The sequence below is a fragment of the Panthera leo genome, chromosome A2 (genome assembly GCF_018350215.1).
Source record: "Panthera leo isolate Ple1 chromosome A2, P.leo_Ple1_pat1.1, whole genome shotgun sequence".
Classification (NCBI taxonomy): Eukaryota; Metazoa; Chordata; class Mammalia; order Carnivora; family Felidae; genus Panthera; species Panthera leo.
Genome location: NC_056680.1, coordinates 21106701 through 21132276, shown reverse-complemented (window position 1 = coordinate 21132276; position 25576 = coordinate 21106701). Strand labels below are relative to the sequence as shown.

Below are 25576 nucleotides of genomic sequence, written 5' to 3'. Positions count from 1 at the left end.
TGGCCTTAACTACACTCACAATGTTGTGCAACCATCACCACTATCTTCCAAAACCCTTTCATTGCTCCAAGCAAACTCTGTGCTCATTAAGCAATAGTCTCCCATTCCTCCCGTTCCCAGGCCCTGGTAACCTCTAATCTACTTTCCGTCTCTAGGAGTTTACCTGTTCTAGATAAGTTAATCATACAATATTTGTCCTTTTGTGTCTTGCTTATTTCATTCAGCATGTTTTCAAGGTTCACCCATGTCATAGCATGTGTCAGTACTTCACTCCTTTTAATGGCTTTATAATATTCCATTGTATGTGTATATTATATTTTGTTTATTCATCTGCTAATGGACATTGAGGTTGTTTCCACTTTTAGGCCAGTGTGAATAATGCTGCTCTAAACACTGGTGAGCAAATAACCTGTTTGAGTCTTACTTTTCAGTTCTTCGAGATATTTACCTAGGAGTGAGATTCCCAGGTTGTGTGATGATTCTATGTTTAACTTCTGAGGAACCTGCCATTCCTTTTGAGTTAATTTTATGGGGTGTGAGGAGTGCTATAATAAATTAGAAGCCTATTTTCACTCAGGGTGAAGACAAATATTTGTCCCAGGAGAAACCCATGGTCACTGGCCCCTTGAAGTCACCAGCAAGTCTGAAAGTCCACACCTCCAAGCTGGACGTGAGCAATACTGCAGAATCACTAGCCACGATCAGTAGAGTGAATATTGACATCCTACCTTCAGAAAGGAGGGACTCACTGAAAGATGGCTTAGTTCGGGAGAATGAGCTAGAAGGTAAATGTGGTATTTCTCAAGTGAAGGAGAAGCTGCAGGATGGCACAAAGCCCAGCACTCACCCCAGAAACCTGATTCCCACATGGTCCTCTGGTGATGTTGCTGGGGAAGGAATGACCGACTGAATCCTCTGCAACCCCTAAACACAGACCAAAAGCCAAAAGGCCAGGTGAGTGATATGCATGAGGTGTTGGTTTCAGAGAGATGACTGGAAAGTGCAGTTATGAAGGTGTGGCTCGTGTTGTTTGTCCTGTTCTAGTTGGTGTTTTGGGAAAGTTAGTTACTCTGTGTACCAGTTTAAACATTCCACAAACTGGGGTGCTTGGGTGGCTCAGTCAGTTAAGCATCTGACTTTGGCTCAGGTCATGATCTTGTGGCTCGTGAGTTTGAGCCCCATTTTGGGCTCTATGTGGACAGCTCAGAGCCTGGAACCTGCTCTGGATTCTGTGTCTCCCTTTCTCTCTGCCCCTCCCCTGCTCACTCTCTGTCTCTCTCTCCTTCAAAAATAAATAAACATTAAAAAAAATTTCTTTTTAAATAAACATTACACAAACTAAAGGATAGGACCCAGGGCTTCTTAGATCCCTTCTGTGCCCTGGCATAGGGTATTTGGTGGAAGCAGGGTACTTGTATGTTTTGTCCCATTTTTTTGTCACTCTTCCGTAGGCCTCCACATGGATGGGTAGTTCCAACAAGTAGGTAACATCACATTTCTTCTTGCTCTTGAAAAGTTAGTGATTGATCTCATTTCTTAAGAATAAAAAAATATATATATATGTATTGGAACCAAAGGGGAAAGAAAAGAAGGAGAAAAGCAAATGAGCAAAAGGATTTTGATACTAAGAGACTGTTCTGAGTAAATTTAAAGGTTAACTTTTACTTGAATTTGGAAAGAAGCCCGAGTTAAATGAAGCATGGCAATAGCTGAGGATTAGAGAGAAAGAACATTTGGTGAACTTTACGTTTTTATATGTAAAATATTCTAAAAATATATTTAAGTTGTATATTAACTGTTTTTATACTATGCTAAATATATTTGATATCATTTTTATATAGATATATAAAACTATTTTATACATTTATATTCAAATGTTTCTAATAAAATTTTATTTTTGTGGAAAAGCCCACGTGTAATGCTCTTGTCACTTAAAGTCATTAGACAGAAGTCTTAAGCTTTCTTTGGACACTGGGATTCCTAGTATTTTGTAGATAAAATTATGTGTTCTGCTTGGCTCTCAAATTATATTCAGGTATACTTCTTTCATTTTTTTCTAATTTCACAGTACTAATTCAGTGATTTTTAGTCTGTTTATAGAGTTATACAATCATACTGTCTAATTCCCAAACATTTTTTGTAATGTTTATTTTCTCTTTTGAGAGACCGAGAGCGTGCATGCAAGCAGGAGCAGGGGAGGAGGGGCAGAGGGAGAGAGAGAGTCCCAAGCAGGCCCCACACTCAGCATGGAGCCCAGCTAGGGGCTTAATCCCACCACCATGAGATTGTGACCTGAGCCGAAATCAAGAGTCAGAGGCTTAATGGGCTGAGCCACCCAACTGCCCCAGAACATTTTTATAGCCTCAAAAATAAACCCTATACCCACTAATAGTCACTCTCTAGCCCCTGCAACCATTATTTGTATGGATTTGCTTATTCTGAGCATTTCATGTACAGGCATACTTCAGAGATATTGCGGGTTCAATTACAGATCATTGCAATAAAGCAAACATTGCAGTACCGGGTGTCACATGAGATTTTTGGTTTCCTGGTGCATGTAAGAGTTATGTTTACATTATAGTCTAACCATCATCTGAGCTTTCAGGAAATCATAATCTTTTTGCTGGTGGAGGGTCCTACCTCAATGCTGATGAGTGCTGACCAATGCCGTAGGTGCTGAAGGGTAAGGGTGACTGTGGCAATTTCTTTAAGACAGCAGTGAAGTTTTTGATACATTGGTTGACCCTTCCTTTTCCTTGAACACTTAGAAGCCATTGTAGTGTTAGTAATTGGCCTAATTTTCATATCGTTGTGTCTCAGGGAGTTAGAAGTCCCAAGAAGATGGAGAGAGGTGGGGGAATGGCCAGTAGGTGGAGCAATCATAACACACGCATTTATCAGTTAAGTTCTCCATCTTTTATGGGCACAATTTGTGGTGCACCAAAACAACTACAATAGTAACACCACAGATCACAGATCACCATAACAACTATTGTACTATTGAACATTTGAAACATTGTGAGAATTACCAAAACATGACAGAGTCAGAAAGCAAGAAAAGGCCGTTGGAAAGAATGGTGCCGGTAGACTTGGTCATTGCAGAGCTACCACAGACTTTCCGTTTGTAAAAAATACAGTATCTGTGAAGCGCAATTAAGTGGAGTATAATGAAATGAGGTAGGCCTAGAAATAGGATCATAAATTTAGGGACTTTTGTGTCTGGCGTCTTTTACTTAGCATAATGTTTTCAAGATTTCTTCATGTTGTAGCATATACCAGTATTTCATTCCTTTTTAAATTGCCAAATAAATTCGCTGTATGTATATACCATGTTTTATTTGTATTGTATTGTAATTTTATTTGTTTTATTCATCAGTTGATGAACATTTGGGTTGTTTTCAGTTTTTGGTTACTATGGGTGATTCTGTTATGAACATTCTTATACATAAGTTTTTGTGTGGACGTACGTTTTCAGTTCTCTTGGGTATGTATCTAAGAGTGGAATTGCAGGGTCTTACGTATGCTAATTCTACGTTTAACTTTTTGAGGAACTCTAAAACTATTTTCCAAAGCAACTGCATCATTTTACTTCCCAACAATATACAAGAGTTGCAGTTTCTCCACATCCTCACTAATACTTGGTATTTTCTGTTTTGTATTATTTTTTTCCTAGCTTATCTTAGTGAGTATGAAGTGGTATCTTAACAGTGGTTTTGATTTGCATCTCCCTAATGACTAACTGTGTTCAGCATCTTTTCATGTGCTTATTGGCCTTCTGTATACCTACTTTGGAGAAGTACTGTTTCAGATCCTTTGCCCACTTTTTAATTGGTTTATTCATCTTTTTATTGTTGAATTGTAAGAGTTCTTTATTCTAGATGTCAGTCCCTTACCAGGTATAAGATTTGAAGATATTATTTCCCTTTCTGTGAGTTCTCTTCATTTTCTCGATGGTATCCTTTGAAGCACAAGAGTTTGTAATTTTGATGCAGTCCGGTTTTGTCTATTTTTTCTTTTGTCACTTGTGCTTTTGGTGTTATGGATACCTATCCCTATGTTTTCTTCTAAGAGTGTATAGTTTTAGCTCTTACATTTAAGTCTGTGACCCATTTGAGTTAAATTTTTGTGTATGGTGTGAAGAAGGGGTCCAGCTTCATGCTTTCGTATGAATATCAGCTTGTCTTAGCACCATTCATTAAAAGATTATTCTTTCTCCATTGAATTGTCTGGGCATTCTTGTTGAAAATCAATAGACTATAAATGTAATGGCTTATTTCTAGACTCTTAGTTCTGTTCTGTTGATCTGTATGTCTGCCCCCTGTCAGTAACACAGTCTTAATTATTGTAGAGAAGTTGAAGTCTTTCAACTTTCTTTTTTAAATGTTTATTTTCGGGAAAGAGAGTGTGCACACATGTGTGCACATATGCAGGGGAGGGACAGAGACAGAGGGAGACAGAGGATCCAAAGCAGGCTATGTGCTGAGAGCAGATAACCCAATACAGGGCTCAAACTCATGAACCATGAGACCATGACCTGAGCTGAAGTCAGTCACTTAACTGACTGGGGCACCCAGTCACCCCCAACTTTATTATTATTTCTTAGTATTGTTTTGGCTATTTGGGGTCCTTTGCATTTCCATTTTAAGACCAGCTTGTTAATTTCTGCAAAATGGGCTGAGATTTCAATAGGCATTGAATCTGTAGATCATTTCCACAGTATTGCTATCTTAATATTTAAGTCTTACAGTCCATTAACATGAGATGTCTTTCTATTTATTTAGGTCTTTAACAGACTTTTTGCTGTTTAGTATTCAAGCCTTGCACTTCTTTTATTAAATTCATTTTTAAATATTTTATTCCTTTTGATACTACTATAAATGGAGTTGTCTTAATTTTATCTTCATAGTGTTCTTTGCTTGTGTATAGAAATACAGTTGATTTTTGCATATCGGCCCTATGTCCTACAACCTTGAACTCATCTATTCTCTATTGGTTCTAATAATTTTTTTAATGTTTATTTTGAGAGAGAGTGCAAGCAGGTGAGGGGCAGAGAGAGAGGGAGAGAGAGAATCCTAAGCAGGCTCTGTGCCGCCAGCACAGAGCCCGATACCAGGCTTGATCTCACAAACCGTGAGATTATGACCTGAGCCAAAATCAAGAGTTGGATGCTTAACGGACTGAGCCACCCAGACCCCCTTTAATAATTTTTTTATAATGAACTATAGGATTTTCTGAATATAATATCATATTATCTGAAAATGGAGATGGTTTTATTTCTTCTTTTCAGATGTGGTTGCCTTTATTTCTTTTTCTTGCCTAACTGCCCTGGCTAGAACCTCTAGTATGGTATTGAGTAGAAGTAGTGAAGGTGGACATCTTTGTCTTGTTCCTGATCACTATCTTTTTTTTACATATATCACACGGGTTTTTTGTTTCTCTGATAGAACTTCATGTCTAGCATTTCCTCTTTTTTGTTGTTGTTGTTGTTGTTGTTACTGTTTTTATTGATAAAGGTAGAAGTTTTTTAGGACCAATTGGATTTCATTGAGAAATGAATTGCTTAAGTCATTTGTTCTGTCATTCTTGTATCTGTATAAACTTTATTTGAATATCCTGTACTTATCAGCAGAGAAAAATTTATTTCACTGTCCAGAATTATATCACTATTTATTATCAGGGTCTCCTTGTTCAGCCAGCTTATTGTATAATATTGTAAACATATAATCATTTGCTATATTTTTTGTATAATGTTACATGGACTCGAAATAATAAATTTACAAATTATTTTCTTACAGGAGTTGTTAGTTTGTGTTTGGCAGAGAACCTAAATGGTAGATGATAATGACTCTTAGAAAGCAACCTCAGGGCGGGACTCCTGGGTGGTGGGACTTGGTTAAGTGTCTGCCTCTTGATTTTGGCTCAGGTCATGATCTCATGGTTTGTGAGTTCAAGCCCCATGTTGGGCTCTGTGCTGACAGCATGGAGCCTGCTTGGGATTCATTCTCTCTCTCTCTCTCTCTCTCTCTCTCTCTCTGCCTTCCCCTGCTCTCTGTCTCTCAATAAATAAATAAATAACCATAAAAATTTTTTTTAAAAAAGCAACCTCACCTTGTATTAACATTGCATTTTTTGTTTTTCTTTCTAAAATGTACCACACAGGGGCTCTTGATAAAAATGTGCTGCTTGAATGAGATTCAATTACCAGTGTCCATCTGTCAGATGTTCTGATAGTTAAAAATTGTTTAAGAAGTAAACATAAAGGGCACCTGGGTCGTTCAGTTGGTTGAGCATCGGATTCTTGATTTCGGTTGGGGTCATGATCCCAAGGTTGTGGGATTGAGCCCTGCTTTGGGCTCCACACTCAGCATGGAGCCTGCTGGGGATTTGAGGATTCTCTGTCTCTCTCTCTCTCTCTCTCTCTCTCTCTCTTTCTCTCTCTCTCTCTCTTTCTCTCTCTCTCTTTCTCTGCTTCTCTTCCCTGCTTGTGCATACTCTCCCTGTCTCTCTCTTAAAAAAAAAAAAAATGGAGAAAAAAGAAATGTAAAAATCTATTTTATTTTAATAATTTGTATGCATTTGTTTCTAAAACCAGCTATCCAAATAAAATACTAAGTCCTTTGTGATCTTTATAACTTAGAAGGTAATTTACCTTATCATCACTACTGCTAGGAATAGCTCCTGTTTTTTGAGCATCTAGTATGTCCTAGACAGAGTCCTAAGTACTTGAATGCACCATCTCCTCCAGCCTGCTTCAGTCAGGCAGTGTGTGTGAGGCATTATACCGCTTTATCGAGGAGGAAACTGAGGTTCAGGAGTATTAAGTTTCTCAGATAGGATTCCATTTGACTCCAAACCCAGTGCTGTTTTCTTGGTGCTTTTTAGGGTGTATCCAAATAACTGATATTTACTTGGGAAGTATGTATATATTAAATTGGATTTCATTTAAAACGTTTCCTAGTTTTCCAAATACAAATCCTATTAAAAGTTATGAAAAGAAGTATTTTTTTAAAACATGAATCGAACGTCAGTAGTTTGGGTTAATAACAATCTGAGTAATGTAATTAAAATAATTACTTACTTTTATTTGGGAAAAGAGGAAAAAAAGCCAGAAAATGTGGATAACCAATGTCAGCATTTTGTCTTTGCCTGTCCACACTGCAAATGAGCATTCATTTTGATAAAGACACTCATTTCCGTTTATAATTTTAAAATAGTTTGGTCACTTGGAAGTTCAAGACTATCTCATTATTCTGTTTTCTTTTTTGTTTGTTTAATTTCATTATTCTTAAGGATCAAGTTGCTGGTGAATGTGTTCTAGAAAAACCAGACAGGACCAACCCAGGTTTACAGCCACACAGCTCCGGGTCTGAGCCTTCCCTCTCTCGACAACGACGACAGAAGAAAAGAGAACACCCTGAACACAGTGGGGAAAGGACACAGGTCAGCGGAGATCTCTTTGAAGTAAGTCACTGTGCTGTTGCTTGGGAAATAGACTTTATTTAGAATGACTAACAGTTGCCAAAAAGATACATAAGAAATGCAGGGAACATATGGAGAGGGGTAGCAATGGTAAGATGCTAAATATTAGTTTTCAAATGTCAGTGAGTTGGAAACAGAGTAAAGCTCTTATCTTTTCCATCAAAAATGGACAAATCCTCTTGAGAGTTAAAGGAACAGGCTAACAAGAGTATTTCTCTGATCCCTCCTGTGTTATACTGATGAATAGTTTCTCCCTTATCTTCTGCATAGAATCATGTCTACACCTCATTTCTTTCACAAGCACCCTGTCTATAAGCTTCTCAGATGGTAATTCACTTTTGGCAGAGTTTCCTTCCAATAAAATGCAATGTTTTGAAGTTTTTGAGAGCAAATCACTGCCAAATACATAGGAGACTTACTGGTAGGGGAACTTTGGAAATGGTTGTATATGAAACTGATAATTCCCACCTCCCCTTTTTAATTATTTAAGTTCCAAGAGGCTCCTCCTCGACTTTTGCCTTCTCTTCCCACTATCGGAAAAACGGATATCACATTATCACAAAAAGATGCTGAAAATCAAAGTAAAGTGGTCATTGGGTCTACTGTGAGCTGTTCGAGCAGCAGGGAGGTGCCATCATCCAAGGTTTGTTGGAGTGTATATTGGATTCGTTTCAACCTTCTTATAAAACTTTTTCGTTATAAAAATCCTATATATATTGTGAAGTTTTCTGTTAAAACATCTTAGCCCTGCCTTTTGCCAAACAATGGAGGGGACAAATTTGTGATTCTCAGCAGAAGCTTTCATTGAAATGGACAGATTCTATAGTTCCAGGGATGGTTGCTTCCACTTAATTAAGGATACCAAAGTAGATTCTGAATGTAGGAAATGCAAAATTTTCCATTTACCCTTCCAAAAATGAGTACTTCCCAGAAATGAGTGTTCTGATCATTCTAGCTAGTAGTTGTAACCAGGATATGACTGGTTTCAAACACGTTCCTTTAAAGGCCTGTGGAAGGCCTGTCCTATAGTGCTGGATGATAATGTCACGCATTCCAGGTGTTCTAAAAATAGTAAGAAGGAATGAAAGTAACGGACTTTCTTTAAAAGGATCGACCATTATCAGCAAGAGAGAGGAGGCGACTAAAGCAGTCACAGGAAGAGGTGTTCCCCTCAGGTAAAGTTTTCTCTTTCCTTCATCTATTGGAAGTTGTTGGTATGGCTTATGGATGTAGCATTGGTTCTGATTGTGAGATGTGAAGTATTTTCAGCATCAGTGATCCATCTGGGAAACAGATTTGGGAGAATTTTTAAAATTTCTTGGTAAATCTTTAAAAAAATCAACATATGCGGCTGTTGGGTCTGGAACTTGTATTATCAGAGGAAAAGGATATTAAAAAGAGAGCAAGAGGGGTTTGAGTGGCATTAACTCCTGGGAGATTTCAGACAGGAAATGGAGTGAGTGTTCAGTTTGTTTCCATGTTCAGATTCTGCTGGTCAAAGAGTGGTATCTTCTCAGGAACAGAGAGAGGAAGCTGGGAGAATGGTGCTTCCCTGGGCTGAGGGCTGTGATCATTCTTATCGCTATCATCTAAAAACAGGACTAGCAGTTTCCATTTATTGAATGCTGACTATGTCTCAAGCATTATGGTAAACGTTTTAAGAGCATTGTCTCATCTCATGTTTACAGTAGCTGTCAAAGGCAGGCAGCATTATCTCCATTTTGCAGCTGAGGAAACTGAGGCTTGGAGGGCTTAAATAACTTGCCCAGGGTCACAGCACCGGTAGACCTAGAGCTGAGGTTTGAGCTGAGATGTCAGGTACCAGAGTGATGATGAATATGCTGTCTGAGGTACTTCTGGGCTGGCACTTGCTGGGGTATCTTTCATATATCCTGTGTAAAGCGCTCTTCTTTTGGGGCCAGCCCACTACAAACAACTGCTGGGGTGGTCACTTTTTCAGGCCCTTCAGTGAGGAGAGCTTCTCTGAGTGCATCAGGACCAGGGAAACCACCAGAGGAAGGCCAGCCCACCCCTAGCCGATGGTTGTCTTCTGACTGCTGTGCGGCTCAGGTATATTACATAGTCCTATGGAAAGGGGGGACGTGTCTATATCATCTGGCAAGCCTAATACAGTAAGCCTCATAACTGCCAGCTCCATTTATTTCTGGGACAGAACTGGCTTAAGTTCTGCCTTTTCACTTTTTTTTTTTTTTTTTTTTTTTTTTTTTGAGGAGAGCGAGAGCGAGAGAGAGAGAAAGAAAGTGCTCACAAGGGAGAGGCAGAGGAAGAGAGAATTTTAAGCATGGATGTGGAGCCCAACACAGGGCTTGATCTCACAACTGTGAGATCGTGACCTGAGCTGAAATCAAGAGTATAATGCTTAACTGACTGAGCCACCCAAGCACCCCACCTTTTCACTCTTGATAAGGAAAAGAACTGGTGAATAATAATTAAGAAGGTTATTTTTGTACCATTAAGGGAATGAGTTTTACAGGTGCTCTTATAAGCAGTTGGTAGGTTAGTTACTATCTTTCTTTAGGTAGTATTTAAAACAAGACTTTAAACGGCTTCCATTAGGCAACCTTTTGCTTATTCTGCTGTGTAACCAATATACCCACCTACCTGGCCAAATTTTAGTCTCACTTGCTTATTATCTTTGCTCAGTTTCCTGTTTGTGTCAGAGTTCATCACCTTCTCGCCTAGGGATGATGTAGGGGCAGCACCTAGTGGCTACATAGGTAATTGCAGGTTTCCAACCCATTTTCACTTTTTTGTGTATTGATACTTCAGGAAAAATGATCCATTTTTCTGTACTGCACTTTCTGACATTATTTCTAGGAGCATATAATTATTTTTAAAAACAGAAACTTCTTGCTCTTGAAAGTATAACAATATTCTATGAATAAATTGTTTCACTAATTAACACAGTCTTCTCCATTGTCTAAAGTTTTAAGGTTTGTGTGTAATTAAGTCAAGTACTCCTTTAAAGTATTTTAACAAAGAGTCTCCGATATAAACTGAGGTTGCTTTTATTTATGTGGCATTTTTTCTAGTTTAAAATTCTTTAGAGCACCAGCCCTCTGTGTGGGAGTTGGAGTACCAGAACTGTTTGTCCACTCGCCTCTGGAAAGAAAATTTATTCATAGCTGAGACTTTCCAGGGCCTTGTAAAATTTCCCTTTAAGGTTCTTCATGGTTCACTTGTGTACTTTATTGGTGAACTGGGACATCATTTGGGGAAAGTAACTTCAATTTTTATATCATTAGATTGTCTGGTTAAATTGGATGTAGGTGTGTGTTGTATGTAGACATTGCATCTGAGAGTGGTGCATGCATTACATTCTGGTTGTGTTGTCATGTGGAATTGTGTTTTTCCAAACATTAATAGGAAAGGAAAGTCATCCACTGTCTCTCTGAGGATGAATTAAGTTCTTCTACAAGTTCAACTGATAAATCAGATGGGGATTCCAAAGAACGGTATGTTCTTGTTTTTCTTCTTTCATAAACAATTTCTGTTTGAATTAATCCTAAATATACGTTTGTCATGGTGTTCAGACCTGCAGTGCTGTCATCGATAACATTATAAATGGGTTTTTGTACATCTTAGAGCTAAAAATAATCTCTTCTAATGAACACATCTGATTTCATTCAGAATTCTTCTAGAATGTCTTTTAAGATCTATGGGTTTATAATTTTCATCAGATCCATAAAAATTTTGGCTGTTACTTCTTCAAAATTTTTTTGGATCCATTTTTGCCTTCTTGAGGATTTTAATTACCTATATATTAGATTGTTTAAAGTTGTCCCACAGCTCACTGATGGTGTTCATGTGTTTTAGACTTTTTTCTGTTTCATTTTTCATAGATTCTACTGCCATATCTTTGAGTTCACTAGTGTTTTCTTCTACAGCGTCTAGTTTGCTAATCTTATCTCATGTATTTAACATAGTGTACTTTTAATTTCTAGGAGTTCTATTTGGGTCTTTTTATATCTTCCATGCCTCTCCTTAAGATGTTAATGCTTTCCTCTACCTTGGACATACGGAATATATTTATAATAACCACTTAAGTGTCCTTATCAACTAATTCTATCACTTGTGTCACTTTTGGGTCTGTTTCTATTAACTGATTTTTTTCTCTTTATAAAGGTGTGCTATTTTCCTGCTTCTTTGCAGGTTTGATACTTTTGGCTGGATGTCAGACATTGTCAATTTTATCTCATTGGGAGCTGGTATTTTTGTATTGCTTGATATTCTTGAACTTTGTATGTGGATGTAATTAAGTTACTTGCAAATAGTTGGGCAGAATTTATACATAGAACCTGGAGCTTCTTTCTGGCTCTTTCCTTTCTAAAATTTCACTCTCTAGTGGCTATGATTGAACTTTGTCCTTTGTCTCTGCAGGCCAGAAAGACTGTGGGTTTTCTTTTGTACTTTAGCTGCCTATGGCCCTTAGGCTAAAAGGTGTTGACGCCCCTACAGAACCTGCATACAGGTTTTGTATATGCTCCATTGTCTTCACATACTTGAGTTTTAATTTTGTTGGGTTTATACTTATTATTTACAGAAGGGTCTGTCTGTAAGAGCTTACTTGCCTATTTAGAAGAACTTCCTGAAGGTTGTTTTGCATCTAATTTTTTGATGAAAAATTCTCATAAAGCCAATGAAATCACAAGGGGACTTATTTTCTCCCCCCCCCCCCCCCCCCCCCCGCTCCCCCCAGGAAAGGTCATACAAATGAAATGAGTGACTTGGTCCAACTGATGACTCAGACCCTAAAATTAGACCCTAAGGAGAGCTATGAAGATCTCCTCGTTCCAGATCCAGTGTCAGAATTTAAACTTCATCGGAAGTATCGAGATACACTGATACTTCATGGGAAAGTTGCAGAAGAAGCTGAGGAACTCCATTTTAAAGAGCTACCCTCTGGTGATCAGTTTATTCTTTTACAGCAAACTGGAAAGCATGTTTATTGGAGAAATGTGTCACACCAAGAAGCTAATGCTCCCAAAATGTTTTTGCTTTTTTTAATTATTTTCTTTCAATAACTCCATAAAAGGCATATCTTGTTTTATGCAATAGTTGTGTTCCTGAAAAGTTGCATGCAAATTGTTTTTAAAAAATAAATATAAATAAAATGCATGTTTGGGTTTTTCATGTGGCTTTTCTTCAAATTAGATAGCTGTAGATTTAGGTTTAAGAGATTGGTAACGAGACATGAAGTGTAAGTTCATGTATACATTTGTAGTCATTAAAAATACATGAAGTGCTTAAACCAAGCTCTTGTCAAAGTGAAAAAAATCTTAACATGACAAGATTTTTACAAAAACATGTTGTTGTTGCAGTGAAGTGTTTATTTTTCCCTATCTTTGTTATTTCTTTTTAGCTATCATGCCAGGTTCTGAAAAGATCAGAAGAATAGTTGAAGTCTTGAGAGCTGATGTAATCCAGGGCCTGGGGATTCAACTTTTGGAGCAGGTGTATGATCTTTTGGAAGAGGAGGATGAAGTGGAGAGAGAGGTGAGTGTCCCATCAGCCTAATGTGTCAACTGCTTGTGCGATGGAATTCTTTTTAACAGACTTTTGAAATTATCCATTTCACGCATTTAAAGCATACAATTCAGTGGTTTTTAGTATGTTCACAGAATTGTACAGCCATTACCACAGCTGATGTTAGAACATTTAATACCTCCAAAAGAGAGCCTGTATCGTCACTCTCCATTGTCCCCAAGCCCTCCACCCCTAAGCAGCCACTGATATTTCTGTGTCTGTAGATTTGCCTGTTCTGGACATTTCATTTAAATGGAATCATACAAAACATGTGGTCTTTTGTGATTGGCTTCTCTCAGCATAATGTTTTCAAGATTCATCCATGTTGTAGCATATATCAGATATTTCATTGTTTTATATGGTCAAATGCTATTTATTCCATTCTGTAGCTATCCCACATTTTGATTATCTGTTCATCAGCTGATGGACACTTAGGCTTCCACTTTTTGGCTATTATGAGTAATGCTGCTGTGAACATTTGTGTACAAGTTTTTTGTGTGGACATAGGTTTTCATTTTTCTTGGGTATGCATCTAGAAGTGGAAATTGCTAAATCATATGGAAAGTCTGCGTTTAACGTTTTGAAGAACTGCCAAACTCTTTTCCAAAGCAGCTGCACCATTTTACGTTCCTACCAGCAATGTATGAGGGTTCTAATTTCTCCACATTCTTGTCAACTCTTGTTAGTGTCATCATTTTGATTACAGCCATCCTAGCGGGTAGGAATCCCTAGCTGGGATTTTTATTAGAATGATATAGGATCTTGCTCTAAATAAATTCCAGTTTTGAGGCATCTGGGTGGCTCAGTCAGTTAAGCATCTGAAACTTGATTTCGGCTCAGGTAATCTCGCGGTTTATGTGATTGAGCTCCACATCGGGCTCTGGTCTGCGCTAACAGCGTGAAGCCTCCTTAGGTTCTCTACCCTCACTGTTTCTATACTGCCTTTTATCCTCTATGCATTTGTCTGTAGTTTGCTGTGTATATACACATCCATCACATCCATATATGTATCATAGGCTTTTTTTGTTTTGTTTTAAAGCCCAAATAGAATTATACTGTACACAGTTTTGTAACATGTAATTTTTACATAATGGTACAACTGAGCTTAGAAGCATAGTCAGCTTCTTGTGGTAACAATCACTTGATCGATCCTGTGCTTTTGAGGCCTTTGCTCTTTTCCTACTGTCGCAGGGCTATTTCCTGATTGAGATGACCACTCACTTTGGGTCATGTAGATTATTCTCCAGTGAGTCAACTGCATTACATCACACCTGCATAAGAAAACTTTCAGAGTAGGGGCGCCTGGGTGGCTTAGTTGGTTAAGCGTCCGACTTCGGCTCAGGTCATGATCTTGCTGTCCATGAGTTCAAGCCCCGTGTTGGGCTCTGTGCTGACAGCTTGGAGCCTGGAGCCTGCTTCAGATTCTGTGTCTCCCTCTCTGCCCCTCCCCTACACGTGCTCTGTCTTTCAGAAATAAATAAATGTTAAAAAAATTAAAAAACAGAAAATTTTCAAAGTAGTAGAAGTGCCTGAACAAACATTCTTTTGACTAGCTTTATTTTTAAATATTTGTATTTCTAGTTGTTTGGTGATAATAATAGCAATGACAATGAAGCCTTAAATTCCTAGAAATACAGTTGCTTCTCCACCAATTTATTTATATTGTTTTTGATGCATTATCTTATTTTATCCAGACACTAGTCTGAACACACATGGTCCAAGAACACTCAAATAATAAACCAAATATAAACAGATGTTAAAGATTGGTCTTCATGGGGCGCCTGGGTGGCTCAGTCGGCTGGGCAGCCGACTTCGGCTCAGGTCATGATCTCGTGGTCTGTGAGTTCGAGCCCCGCATCGGGCTCTGTGCTGACAGCTCAGAGCCTACAGCCTGTTTCGGATTCTGTGTCTCTCTCTCTCTCTGACCCTCCCCCGTTCATGCTCTGTCTCTCTCTGTCTCAAAAATAAATAAACGTCAAAAAAAAAAAATTTTTAAAGATTGGTCTTCAAACATTATAGCCAACGATGCCATGCTTACCTATGATCTCATTGACATAAAACCACATCCACACCACAATCCCTATCAAAATAACACCAGCATTCTTCACAGAGCTAGAACAAACAATTCTAAAATTTGCATGGAACCAGGAAAGACTCTGAATAGCCAATGTAATGTTGAAAAAGAAAACCAAAGCTGGAGGCATCACAATTCCAGACTTCAAGCTGTATTACAAAGCTGTAATCATCAAGACAGTATGGTACTGGCACAAAAACAGACACACAGGTCAATGGGAACAGAATAGAGAACCCAGAAATGGACCCACAATTGTATGGCCAACTAATCTTGGACAAAGCAGTAAAGAATATCCAGTGGAAAAAAGACAGTCTCTTTAGCAAATGGTGTTGGGAAAACTGGACAATGACTTAGCAGAAGAATGAACCTGGACCACTTTCTTACACCATACACAAAAATAAACTGAAAATGGATGAAAGACCTAAACGTAAGACAGGAAGCTATCAAAATCCTAGAGGAGAAAACAGGCAACAACTTCTTTGACCTCGGCTGTAGCAGCTTCTTACTTGACATGTCCCTGGAGGCAAGGGAAACACAAGCAAAAATGAACTATTGGGACCTTATCAAGATAAAAAGCTGCACAGCGAAGGAAATAATCGGCAAAACTAAAAGGCACCCACCAGAATGGGAGAAGATATTTGCAAATGACATATCAAATAAAGGGTTAGTATCCAAAATCTTAAGCTCAACATCCAAGAACAAGATAATCCAGTGAAGAAATGAACAAAAGACACAAATAGACTTTTTTCCAAAGAAGACATCCAGATGGCTAACAGACACATGAAAAGATGCTCAATATCATTCATCATCAGGGAGATACAAATCAAAACCACAATTAGATACCACCTCACACTGGTCAGAGTGGCTAACATTAACAACTCAGACAACAAGATATTGGTGAAGATATTGGTGAGGATGTGGAGAAAGAGGAACCCTTTGGCACTGCTGGTGGGAATGCAGAGTGGTACAACCACTCTGGAAAACAGTATGGACATTCCTCAAAAAATTAAAAATAGAACAACCCTAAACTCAGCAATTGCACTGCTAGGTATTTATCCAAAGGATACAGAAATGCTGATTCAGAGGGGCACATGCACCCCAATATTTATAGCAGTGCTATCGACAATAGCCAAAGTATGGAAAGAGCCCAAATGTCCGTCGACTGATGAATGGATAAAGAAGATGTGGTATATACAATAGAATATTACTTGGTGATCAAAAAGAATGAAATCTTGCCGTTTGCAACAATGTGGATGGAACTAAAGTGTATTATGCTAAACAAAGTAAGTCAGAGAAAGGAATATATCATTTCACTCATGTGGAATTTAAGAAACAAAACAGATGAACATAGGGGAAGGGAAGCATAAATAATATAAAAACAGAGAGGGAGGCACACCATAAAAGACTCAAATATAGAGAACAAAGTAAGGGTTGCTGGTGGGGTATTGCGGGGGATGGGCTAAATGGGTGATGGGCATTAAGAGGGCACTTGTTGGGATGAGCACTGGGTGTTATATGTGATGAATCACTAAATTCTATTCCTGAAATCATTATTACCCTATATGTTAACTAACTTGGATTTAAATAAATTAAAAACAACACAACACGTCCACACCTCAGTGGCTACCGCTCTAGTCTATTCAGCAGAGCTTGACTGTGAGGTGTTGGAAGCTGTCAGTTTAGCACTCTTGACTTTTTTTCAAGCTCTGAATAGCAGTAGGGATCTCAGCAAAGACTGGTGGGAGGAACTAGTTCAACCTCAGCATAGTGCCAAAATGTGGCCAGTCAGTGCTTCGAGTAAGTCACAGCAGCACTGGAGCCTTCTCTGCAGGGTTATGAACAAACTGGGCCATTGCTCTGGACAGCCACTGAATGTCACTTCTCCAGCAATTTAATACTAGATGACTTTGTTGTGTTGTTTTAAATTTTTATTTTAAAATAATTTTAGACTAGCAGTTGCAAAAATAGTATAAAGAATTCCTGAATACTCATCTATATTCCCTAACATTACTATTCTACCACTTTTGCTTCATTATTCTTTTTCTCATATGTACAATTATTTTTCTGTCCATTTGTGAGAATGTTGTGGACATGATGTCCCTCCACCCCTGAATTCTTCATTTTATTTCCTAGGAACAAGAATATGTCCTTATATAACTACAGCACAGTGATCAGATTCAGAAAGTTAACACTGATATAATACCATTATCTAATCTACAGACGTTATTTAAATTTCATGAGTTGTCACTGATATCCTTTATAGCAAAAGAAAAAAAAATCATTCTGTTCTAGGATTCAGTTGATTCAACTCAATTGTGATTAAATAAAGGATTACTTTTTTTAATAGCTTTATTAAGATATAATTCACATACCATGCAACTCACCCACTAAAGTATATACTTCAGGGGCACCTGGGTAGCTCAGTTGGTTAAGCGTCAGACTTTGGCTCAGGTTATGATCGCACAGTTCATGAGTTTGAGCACCACACTGGGCTCTCTGCTGTCAGTGCAGAGCCTGCTTCAGATCCTCTGTCCCCCTCTCTCCCTGCCCCTTCTCTGCTTTCATTCTCTCTCTCTCTGTCAAAAATAAGTAAATGTTAAAAATTATTTTCAATGTGCACTTCAGTGGTTTTTAATATATTCACAAATACACATATCACTACAGTCAATTTTAAATATTTTTGTCTCCTTAAAAAGAAACCTTGTACTTTTAGCTATTGACCCTCTATCTTCTCTTCCTTCCAATCCTAAGGAACCACTAAATCTGCCTTCTCTCTGTATAGATTTGCCTTTCTGGACATTTCATTTAATAGAATCATATAAAATATATAGTTTTTTGTGACTTTTTTTCACTTAGCATAATGTCTTCAAGGTTCATGTGTACAGGAACATTTATCAGTACCTCATTCCAACTGAATAGTGTTCTGTTGTGTGGATATGCCACATTTTGTTTAATTTTTTTATAAGTTGTTGGACATTTGGATTGTTTCCACCTTTTGCCTATTGTGACTAAATCTGATATAAACATTGGTGTGCAGGCTTCAGTGTGGATTCAGTTCCCTTGGATGTATAATGAGGAGTGGAATTGCTGGGTCACATGGTAACTGTTCATTTAAATGTTTGAGGAACTTCCAGACTGTGCTTTTTGTTTTTTTGTTTTTAATGCTTATTTATTTTAGAGAGAGAGAGAGCATGAGCAGGGGAGGGGCGGAGAAAGACAGAGACACAGAATTCGAAGCAGGCTCCAGGCTCTGAGCTGTCAGCACAAAGCCTGATGTGGGGCTCGAACACATGGACCGTGAAATCATGACTTGAGCTAAAGTCGAATGCTTAACTGAGCCACCCACGCGCCCCAATTCCAGACTGCTTTCTAAAGCAACTGCATCATTTTATATTTCTACCACCAGTGTAAGAGGGTTCTGATTTCTCCCCATCTTAGTCAACACTTGTTATTATCTGACCTTTGGTTTATAGCCATCCTAGCAAGTGTGAAGTAGTATTTATTGTGGTTTGGTTTGCATTTCCCAGATTGCAACTGATGTTGAGCATCTTTTCATATATTACTTTGCATTTGTATATTTTCTTTGGAGGTATGTCTACTTAGGTTCTTTGCCTATTTTTAAATTGAGTTATTTATATTTTAATTAATGAGTTATAGGAATTGTCTATATATTCTAGATACAAGTCATATTATCAAATACATGATCTGTGTATATTTTTCCCATTCTGTGGGAATGGGAGAATGTCTTTTTACTTTCTTGATAGTGTTCTTTGAAGCACAAAAATTTTCATTTTTGATGAAGTCCAATTTATTTTTATTTTTATTTCTTAATGTTTATTTATTTTTGAGAGATGGAGAGAGATAGTACGTGAACAGGGAAGGGGCAGAGAGAGAGGGAGACACAGAATCTGAAACAGGCTCCGGGCTCTGAGCTGTCAGCACAGAGCCCACCGTGGGGCTCAAACTCACAAACCGCGAGATCATGACCTGAGTTGAAGCTGGATACTCAACCGACTGAGCCACCCAGGCGCCCCTATTTTTCTTTTGCTACTTGTGTTTTTGGTGTCATCAGAGAATCCTTTGCCAAATCCAAGATCATGTAGGTTTACCTCTATGTTTTCTTCTAAAAGGTTTGTAGTTTTAATCTGTGTATTTAGGTCTTTGATGTATTTTGAGTTAATTTTTGTATATTGTATGCAGTAAAGGTCCATCTTCATTCTTATGTATGTGGCTATCTTGTTGTCTGACCTCCATTTCTTGGAAAGACTGTTCTGCCCCCTGGTCAAAAAAGAAACAAGTTGACCATATACACTTGGGCTTATTTTTAGACTCTCAATTCTGCTCCTTTAATCTGTGTCTGTCCTTATGCCAGTACCATACAGTCTTGTTAACTGTTGATTTGTAGTAAGTTTTAAAATCAAGATAGATGAATCCTCCAACTTGGTTATTTTTCAAAATTGTTCTGGCTAAGTCAGAGTGGCCAAAATGAACAAATCAGGAGACTATAGATGCTAGAGAGGATGTGGAGAAACGGGAACCCTCCTGCACTGTTGGTGGGAATGCAAACTGGTACAGCCACTCTGGAAAACAGTGTGGAGGTTCCTCAAAAAATTAAAAATAGACCTACCCTATGACCCAGCAACAGCACTGCTAGGAATTTACCCAGGGGATACAGGAGTGCTGATGCATAGGGGCACTTGTACCCCAATGTTTATAGCAGCACTCTCAACAATAGCCAAATTATGGAAAGAGCCTCAATGTCCATCAACTGATGAATGGATAAAGAAATTGTGGTTTATATACAAAATGGCATTCTACGTGGCAATGAGAAAGAATGAAATATGGCCCTTTGTAGCAACGTGGATGGAACTGGAGAGTGTTATGCTAAGTGAAATAAGCCATACAGAGAAAGACAGACACCATATGTGTTCACTCTTATGTGGATCCTGAGAAACTTAACAGAAACCCATGGGGGAGGGGAAGGAAAAAAAAAAAGAGGTTAGAGTGGGAGAGAGCCAAAGCATAAGAGACTCTTAGAAACTGAGAACAAACTGAGGGTTGATGGGGGGTGGGAGGGAGGGGAGGTGGGTGATGGGTATTGAGGAGGGCACCTTTTGGGATGAGCACTGGGTGTTGTATGGAAACCAATTTGACAATAAATTTCATATATTGAAAAAAACAAAAAACAAAATTGTTCTGGCTATTCTGGGTCCCTTATAATTCTATGAATGTTAGAATTTGCTTGTCAATTTCTTCAAAGAAGCCAGTTGGGATTCTTATAGGGATTGCATTGAACCTGCAGATTAGTTTATATAGAGTATTACCATCTTAACAGAGTTAAGACTTCCAGTTCATAAACATGAGGTGATTTTATGTTTATTAAATTTTAGATCTAAATTTCTTTAAACAATGTTTTATAGTTTTCAGAGCATAAGTTTTATACCTCTCGTTAAATTTATTCCTGAGTATTTTATTCTTTTGATCTTAATGGAATTTTCTTATATTTATTTGGGATTATTTACTGCAAATGCACAGAAATAAATTTGATTTTGGAAATCTTGACCTTGTGTCCTGCAACCTTGCTTAACTTGTTTATTGGGTTTAATACTCTTTTTTTTTTTTTTTTTTTTGTGCACTCCTTGGAATCTTCTCTATATAATATCACATCATCTGTGAATAGAGTTAGCTTTACTTTATAGTCTGGATGTCTTTTACTTCTTTTTCTTGCCTCATTGCCCTGGCTAAAACCTCCAGTACAGTATTGAGTAGAAGTGGTACAAGTGGAGGTCCTTGACTTGTTTCTGATCTAGGAGGGAAAGCATCCAGTCTTTCACCATTAGTTGCCTGTGTGTTTTTATAGATACCACTTATCAGCTTGAAGAAGGTTCTTTCTTTTCCTGGTTTGTTGAGTGTTTTGTTTTTTTTTTTTTTAATCATGAAAAGGTATTAGGTTTGTCAGATGCTTTTTATTTCAATGATCATATGGTTTTTGTTTTTAATTCTGTTGATAGGGTGTGTAACATTATTGATTTGGGGATGTTAAACCATCCTTGCATTCCTGAGATAAACCTCACTTGGTCATACTACTACTTCTATGTTACTGGAGTCATGTTTCTAGTATTTTGTTGAAGATTCTTTTGTCATATTCTTACCAGATATTGGTCTTTAGTTTTCTGTGATGTCTTTGGTTGTGTTATCGGGGTAATAATGGCTTCATAGAATGAGTTGGGGAGTGTTCCCTCACCTTCTGTTTTTTGAAAGACTTAGTGAGTAATTGGTATTCTTAATTTTTTTGTTGTTTATTTGAGAGAGAGAGTTCATTAAAAAAAATTTTTTTTAACGTTTATTTTTGAGAGAGACAGAAAGAGACAGAGTGTGAGCGGGAGGGGGCAGAGAGAAGGGGAGACACAGAATCTGAAGCAGGCTCCAGTCTCTGAGCTGTCAACACAGAGCCTGGTGCGGGGCTTGAACTCAGAAACTATGAGATCACGACCTGAGCTGAAGTCGGACACTCAGTGGAGCCACCCAGGAGCCCCTAGAGAGTTCATTTTTTTAAGATTCTGCATATAAGTGAGATCATACAGTATTTGTATTTCTGTTTGACTTATTTCACTTAGAATAATGCCTTCAAGTTTCATTGATGTTGTTGCAAATGGCACTGTTTTTTTCTCCCTCACTTTTAAAGGACATTTTTGCCAGATAAAAGATTCTTGGTTGACAGTTGGGTTTTTGTGTTGTGTTGTTGTTTCACTTTGAAAATACTGCACTACTGTCTTCCGCCCTCCAAAGCTTCTGATGAGAAATCTGATATCATATTGGAGATCCCTTGTATGTGATAAGTTGCTCCTTTATTGCTGCTTTCAAGATTCTCCCTTTCTCTTCAGCTTTCAACAGTTTGATTATAATGTGTCTGGGTAAGAACTGTTTGTTTCATCCTAGAGTTCATTGAACTTTCGGATGTTTATATTCATGTCTTTGTTAAAACTTCATACATCTTGGCTATTATTTCTTCAAATCTCTCTTTCTCTTTCTTCCCCTTCTGGGACTCCCACTATACACATATATCTGTCTCTTCAAATCCCCTGAGAGTTGCATCAGCTGGAGGGGGAGAGGTTTGTAACTGTCACTGAGGGCTGCAACAGTGGTTGCCTGCTTCTGTGTTTGCAACTCTGTGAGCAGAAGAAGCAATCATCTGTTAGTACACAGACCCCCAGGACTTGGAGGACAAGTTCTTATTGCCTACCCTGGCTCCACAAGCTGTGTGCAGACTGCTCCAGGAACATCTGCCCACCCAGCTGCCTGCTACCAGGCTTGGGGGTGCTAGGGACTGAAATTGACTGAAATTAACCACAATTTACCAGCCTTCCCCTGGAAGTTACAAGTCTTTAATAGACTGCAGAGGTCCAATATAGTTACATCAGGCATTTTGTCAGGGCAGTTTTTTGTCCATGTGAGGAGAAGAAGTCCTGGTGCTTTCTCCTCTGCCCGCTTTCATACATATTGTGTAATTACTTTTTAAAAAATTTTTAGTTTTTTTTATTTTTGAGAGAAACACAGAGTATGAGTGGAGGAGGGGCAGAGAGAGAGGGAGACACAGAATCCAAAGCACGTTTCAGGCTCTGAGTTGTCAGCATAGAGCCTGATGCTGGGCTGGAACGCCCAAACTGCAAGATCATGACCTGAGCCAAAGTCTGACGCTTAACCGACTGAGCCAACCAGGCACCCTGTATTGTATAATTATTTTAAAATCAGTTCCGAGAAGAAAGGAAAAACAATATGCATATATATTAGGTTTTATTTTCATAATTACTCTGAGGTGTCATCTGAAATTGGCCCCTGGTAGGAGGAGGGCAGAGAGAGGGGGAAGGAAGAGGCAAACGCTCCACATTGGTAGGTGGCAGTTTTAATAAGGAAGGGAACTTACATATGAGGCTTGTCTTGGGCAGCCACAGGATGAGTAGATGTCCACACCTACCTGCCAAATCTCAGAAGTTCACATATACATACATACATATATATATATATATATATATATATATATATATATATATATATATATATATGTTATATTAACTGAGTTCAATCACATATACTGTCCAGATGGTCTCAACACCACATCACTATCTCAAGGCTATGCCCTTGGGCAGCCTTTGGGAGTAGGGAAGGCAAATGGAATGTACATTCCAAGGACAGGAGAGGATGGGAACCTCTGGTTGCCAGGATTAGGTTCACAAGTGAACCAGAGGTCACATCCTCTCCATAACCTCCCCTCAAAGTAGTGCTTTTATGTTTCCATGTAAATTAAAATTGTTGTCTAGGGTCTTTTTGATTTCAGCTTGATAAACTACCTTTAGTAGTAGTTCTTTCTTTTTTTTTTTTTTTTTTAATGTTTATTCATTTTTGAGAGACAGAGACAAAGCAAGAGGGGGCGGGGCAGAGAGAGAGGGAGACACAGAATCCGAAGCAGGCTCCAGGCTCCGAGCTGTCAGCCAGAGTCTGATGCAGGGCTTGAACCCATGAACCATGAGATCATGACCTGAGCTGAAGTTGGATGCCTAACCAAGTGAGCCACCCAGGCAACCCTGCCTTTAACAGTTCTTGTAAAGTGGTCTGCTAGCCACAAATTCTTCACCAGGGAATGTCTTTACTTCACCTTTTATTTTTGAAAGACAGCTTTACTGGCTATGGGATTCTTCTTGCTTGACAATTTTTTTTCTTTGAACACTTTGAATATAGTATTCCACTGCCCCTTGGTCTCTGTTGTTTATGTTAGCTGTTAATGTTATTTCAGTTCCTTTATAAGTGATACAGTTTTCCTCTTGCCACTTTCATGATTGTTTCCTTGTCTTTGGCTTTTAGCACTTTTGCTTTAATGTGTCTGTAGATCTCTTTGAGTTGATCCTGCTTGGAGTTCATGGAGATTCCTGGATGTGTAGATCAGTGTTTTTCAATACATTTGGAAGTTTTCAGCCATTATTTCCTTTTTTTTTAGACGTATTTTATTATTTATTTGTTTGTTTGTTTAAATTTATATCCAAGTTAGCATATAGTGCAACCATGATTTCAGGAGTAGATTCCTTAATGCCCCTTACCCATTTAGCCCATCCCCCCTCCCACAACTGCTCCAGCAACCCTCTGTTCTCTATATTTAAGAGTCTCTTATGTTTTGTCCCCCTCCCTGTTTTTATATTATTTTTGCTTCTCTTCCCTTGTTTTCATCTGTTCATACCTTAAATTCCTCATATGAGTGAAGTTATATGATACTTGTCTTTCTCTGACTAATTTCACTTAGCATAATACCCTCTGGTTCCATCCACGTAGTTGCAAATGGCAAGATTTCATTCTTTTTTTATTTTTTTATATATGTATTTTTAATTTACATCCAAATTAGTTAGCATATAGTGCAACAATGATTTTAGGAGTAGATTCCTTAGTGCCCCTTACCCATTTAGCCCATCCCCCCTCCCACACACCCTCCAGTAACCCTCTGTTTGTTCTCCATATTTATGAGTCTCTTATGCTTTGTCCCCCTCCCTGTTTTTATATTAGTTTTGTTTCCCTTCCCTTATGTTCATCTGTTTTGTCTCTTAAAGTCCTCATATGAGTGACGTCATATGACTTTTGTCTTTCTCTAATTTCACTTAGCATAATACCCTCCAGTTCCATCCATGTAGTTGCAAATGGCAAGATTTCATTCTTTTTGATTGCTGAGTAATACTCCATTGTGTATGTATATACCACATCTTCTTTATCCATTCATCCATTGATGGACATTTGGGCTCTTTTCATACTTTGGCTATTGTTGATAGTGCCGCTATAAACATTGGTTGCATGTGTCCCCCTGGATGAATACGTAGTAATGCAATTGCTGGGTCATAAGGTAGTTCTAGTTTTAATTTTTTGAGGAACCTCCGTACTGTTTTCCAGAGTGGCTGCACCAGTTTGCATTCCCACCAGCAGTGCAAAAGAGATCCTCTTTCTCCGCATCCTCGCCAACATCTGTTGTTGCCTGAGTTGTTAATGTTAACCATTCTGACAGGTGTGAGGTGGTATCTCATTGTGATTTTGATTTGTATTTCCCTGATGATGAGTGATGTTGAGCATTTTTTCATGTGTCAGTTGGCCATCTGGATGTCTTCTTTGGAGAAATGTCTATTCATGTCTTTTGCCCATTTCTTCACTGGATTATTTGTTATTTGGGTGTTGAGTTTGATAAGTTATTTATAGATTTCGGATACTAACCCTTTATCTGATATGTCCTTTGCAAATATCTTCTCCCATTCCGTTGGTTGCCTTTTAGTTTTGCTGATTGTTTCCTTCACTGTGCAGAAGCTTTTTATCTTGATGAGGTCCCAATAGGTCATTTTTGCTTTTGTTTCCCTTGCCTCCAGAGACGTGTTGAGTAAGAAGTTGCTGTAGTTGAGGTCAAGGAGGTTTTGCCTGCTTTCTCCTTGAGGATTTTGATGTCTTCCTGTC

General features: G+C 38.3%; 1 protein-coding gene across 1 annotated transcript in view; it reads left to right on the top strand.

The window, feature by feature from the left end:
- Positions 1–25576, top strand: part of NEK4 (NIMA related kinase 4) — a 47053-nt gene that overhangs the window by 8785 nt on the left and 12692 nt on the right. Inside the window, 9 exon segments of the mRNA XM_042929625.1 lie at positions 578–893; positions 896–954; positions 7291–7461; positions 7970–8122; positions 8588–8654; positions 9440–9549; positions 10867–10955; positions 12200–12405; positions 12863–12996. Coding sequence (XP_042785559.1) covers positions 578–893; positions 896–954; positions 7291–7461; positions 7970–8122; positions 8588–8654; positions 9440–9549; positions 10867–10955; positions 12200–12405; positions 12863–12996 — 1305 coding nt within the window.